The 3,953-nt window shown below is 41.7% G+C and overlaps 1 protein-coding gene across 1 annotated transcript; it reads left to right on the top strand.

Annotated features, from left to right (window-relative positions):
* On the top strand, positions 1–3,586 carry LOC136497594 (probable protein phosphatase 2C 41). The gene is made up of 6 exons (XM_066493444.1): positions 1–175; positions 346–508; positions 953–1,195; positions 1,274–1,550; positions 2,851–3,005; positions 3,112–3,586. Exons 2-6 carry the CDS (start codon positions 470–472, stop codon positions 3,250–3,252), a joined length of 855 nt encoding a protein of 284 aa, XP_066349541.1. The 5' UTR covers positions 1–175; positions 346–469; the 3' UTR covers positions 3,253–3,586.
* Positions 3,587–3,953: the final 367 nt, after the last annotated feature.

Here is a 3,953-nt window from a genome sequence, read left to right as displayed (position 1 = left end):
TGCTAACGGCGACGACGCGGCGACGACTGCTGCGCCAGTGGAGACCAATCCTCAGCCCACCTGCCCTCCCTTCCCCCCCGCTCCGTTCACCTCTCTCTCCCTCTCCCACCTTCCTCTACTCGCCGCGTCGAGCGCCGACGCCCTTCGCCGGCGCCGAGCACGGAGCACGCACCAGGTAGGCCCGCTCCCCTTCTCTCTTCCCTCCCTTCCTGCTGCACGAAACCGAGCAGCCAAACCCTAGTACATGAGCTATCTGTAATTATTCGGATCTAACCGGTACCTACTGACTCCGGGTTTCTGCAAAAATTATCGGGTGTACGCGTGTACACCCATGTCCTATGCTAGGTCCGCCCCTGGTTCCAGCGGAGGTCTCGGTGGCTGTGGGGACTTCCGGATTTCTCCGCCCCTTTTTGTTTTGTTTCTAAAAGTTTCAGTTCCTGGATTGGAACTCTGAGTGGCTTAAGAAGATATGGCAAGGTTCTGCTGCTTCTGCGCCGGTTGCTCAGATGTAAGTCTCACTTTTGATCGGTTTCCGCGTCTCTTTTTTGGGCCATAGATATATACTAGCATCTATGGAATTTTTTTGAAGTTTTTGTCAATTAATTTTGTATTTGAATCACTGATAGAACAAGATACTGACTTTTCCTGCTTAAATCAAATAAAGCTTAAGTGAAGTAATATGTAGTATGCTCCTGTGGTACTAGTAATGACAACTAGTGACTAATATTGACTTGTTGACATGAAATACCATCATGATGCTAGCGTCTAGTGACACGAGTTTCACTAAACGTTATCCCTCCACCAGCGAGCACTCTAAAAAAAAAAGACGTTCATGAACCGTCATTATTCAAGAAGCTCGTGAGTAAGCTAGGAACTCTACAAATTGCAGTCTGTCTCATGTTAGCACTTCAGCCACATCATCGCTCTTGCTGATGGGTCTGCTTGTATGCAGTTCACGGGGCATGGGTCAACAGCATCTGGTAAAGGGAAAGGCTGCCATGGGCAAGTCAAGGTCTGCTATGGATATAACCTTGTAAGAGGGATGACGAATCATCCAATGGAGGACTACCATTTCGCCGATCTTGTTGATGTTAAGGGAAACGAGCTTGGTCTTTTTGCGATTTATGATGGTCATCTAGGAGACACCGTTCCTGCGTATTTACAGAAGAATTTGTTTACAAATATTTTGAATGAGGTAAGTTTTAAGCTTTTGTTTCAACAGCTGTTAATTCGCTAGCTGTGTGGTTATCATAATCTTGTCATGCTATTTTAGGAAGAGTTTTGGACACATACAGATAGAGCGATTACAAAAGCGTATGAAAAAACAGACCAAGCTATTCTGTCACATACTCCAGATTTGGGACAAGGTGGCTCCACTGCTGTAACTGCCATTCTTGTGAACGGCAGGAAGTTATGGGTAGCTAATGTTGGTGATTCAAGAGCTGTTCTTTTGAAAGGTGGTGAGCCTATACAGATGTCAATAGACCATGACCCGAATGTTGAGCGAAGTGTAATTGAAAATAGGGGTGGCTTTGTTTCAAATATGCCAGGTGTGTCCTCAAATTTTTTACTCTTTAAGCACGGTACCCTGATTTAAATGACTGGGGTGCCTTTTTCGATATTTGGTTCATTGTCCTTGTTCCAGGGCATTTGAACATCCCAAATACACAATCTTAGTGAAACATTTTTTGACGGAATCTTATTGAATGGCTATTAGGTGTGGGAAAAATAAAAGGTGTTTACTAGCCAAGTTCAGTAACATAATTACTTTATTTTAATCTTTATTGCTAGTCAAATGAAAGTGTATATCAGACAACACCATGTCGTACTCTATTATTGAGACCGTTCCAAGTATGTTTTGATATAAATTGCACGTGACAAGTCATATCATATTTAATAAAAGCATACATTTTATAGCTAAAAGCTGCTGCTAATGGCTTAATGATTGCATTGCTACAACACCGTATTATGTCATTTTGGGCAGTGCAATTTTAGAAGTCAAACCATCACTACCATATTTGAGCAGTTTATATGAAATCTGGCAATAGTCAATGTATGTGCTTCCTCTCTGGTTCAAAAATAAGTCTTGAGAGATGACTCCTTACTTTAGTAATGTATAATCACATTACTATTTATTCTTAAAACATAAATATTAGTCCAGATTTCTAAACATGATGTCAAAGGGCTGAGAGGTTCCTATATTATTCTTCACTGTTGACCTTTTCGGAGGGCAATAATTTACTAGCCTTATGTGTTCTTTTTTTCTCGGTAAATTGCACCAGACCCTTAACTTGAGATGTAATCGAAGAAGTTCTCTTCATGGTATGGTATAGTAGCCTTAGCCCTTAGTAAATTCCAGTGCTTGTTCTATGCAATAATTCTAAAGATTTTGTTGTGCCACAATGGGGTTGGTATTACCTTATATTGTATGAATGGGTAGTAGGTTGCTTTGGGCCCCTTAACCTTCTGTGCGCACTCAGTTCATTGGTTACTGTAACAGCATAAATATTTAGGATAATTGCCAAACACATACCTGTTGCAGTGTGCTAACTTCAAGATTTGTTCCTGCGTGCACAGTTGCACACACATTTCCATGATCACCTTTTGGTGGAAATCATATATTCGTTTTACCTGGAAGACAAGCTACCATACGTTATAGTTTCCAATATAATCATAATTGCAGAGAGATCAGATTAGTAAATCTTTTGGAAACTCTGATTGCAATTCTTCTCCTTTAATATTTTATTCCTAGATAAACAATTAAACAAAACCATGTGCCTTAAAAATAAGCAGAACAATGTTATCTGAAGTCTGTTGACAGCATATTGAATCTAACACTTGAACTTTCAGGAGATGTTCCCCGAGTATGTGGTCAGTTGGCTGTCTCCAGAGCTTTTGGAGACAGGTTTCTAAAATCACTATTGAGATCAGAGCCTGATATAAAAGTCGAAGACATAGATCACACTGCCGAGTTACTTGTCCTTGCAAGTGACGGTCTTTGGAAGGTGTGGCATGTTATTTCAAAATTTGTCCAAATGGCCAGGATATAGCCGACCGGAAGCGTATCCATGGCTGCACTCTTAATACTTTTCCTTTTATCGACCGTACCAGGTGATGAACAATCAAGAGGTGGTCGATTTGGCCAAAAGGTACAAGGATCCCTATGCTGCTGCCAAGCAATTAACCGCCGAAGCGCAAAAAAGAGAGAGTAAAGATGATATATCATGCATTGTTGTTCGGTTCAAGGCGTAAATCAGTCGCAGGCGGACTCACGGAGTATTTTCATCGAGAGCAGAAAAACGAGTAAATTAGGCTGCCTGACGATGGTAGTGATAATCCGATGGATGAATAATTACTGGCGTGTTGGCTGTAAATGATTTGTCTGCTCCATTGTAAAGTTCATATATAAATATGCTAGGATTATTTTGGTTTGGCGATTTCAAAGGTACAGGTGTGAGGACCCGAGAGCTACTAAATAGCTATCATCTGTAAATAATGGGCGTTGAATTTGTAAGAGTAGACTGAACAGAAGACACTTGGATAGTTCCTAAAGAATTGCAAGGTACTCTATATGTTCAGAAGGTTCTACAGGTGTGCTTGTGCTTGTATTCAATCCTAACAAGGTAGAAGAGGCAAGAGCCGGATGTTACATGGTGGATTGGTGGTACACCGGTACATGGAGAAGATGGGCGATTCCTCTGCCCTTTTGCGCACATCACAATTACATGGAGACGCCTGTTTTGCTTGTAACTCATATCAGAACACGCGCAGAAGTTTTGATTTGAGTTCGATATAGCCTGTAAATACCCATCACGGCAGCAAGTTTTCTGAGTCTGACCCTCGTCAACGGGTCACATCGTGACCCAGAAGCGTGCAATCATCGAGGGCTTGTTGGGTTAATCTTCTAGTACTAGTATAGACGAGAGGATCGAGGAAGATTGAGGGAATAAAAT

Source organism: Miscanthus floridulus, chromosome 12 (genome assembly GCF_019320115.1).
Source record: "Miscanthus floridulus cultivar M001 chromosome 12, ASM1932011v1, whole genome shotgun sequence".
Taxonomy (NCBI): Eukaryota; Viridiplantae; Streptophyta; class Magnoliopsida; order Poales; family Poaceae; genus Miscanthus; species Miscanthus floridulus.
This window is presented reverse-complemented; position numbering and strand designations above follow the sequence as displayed.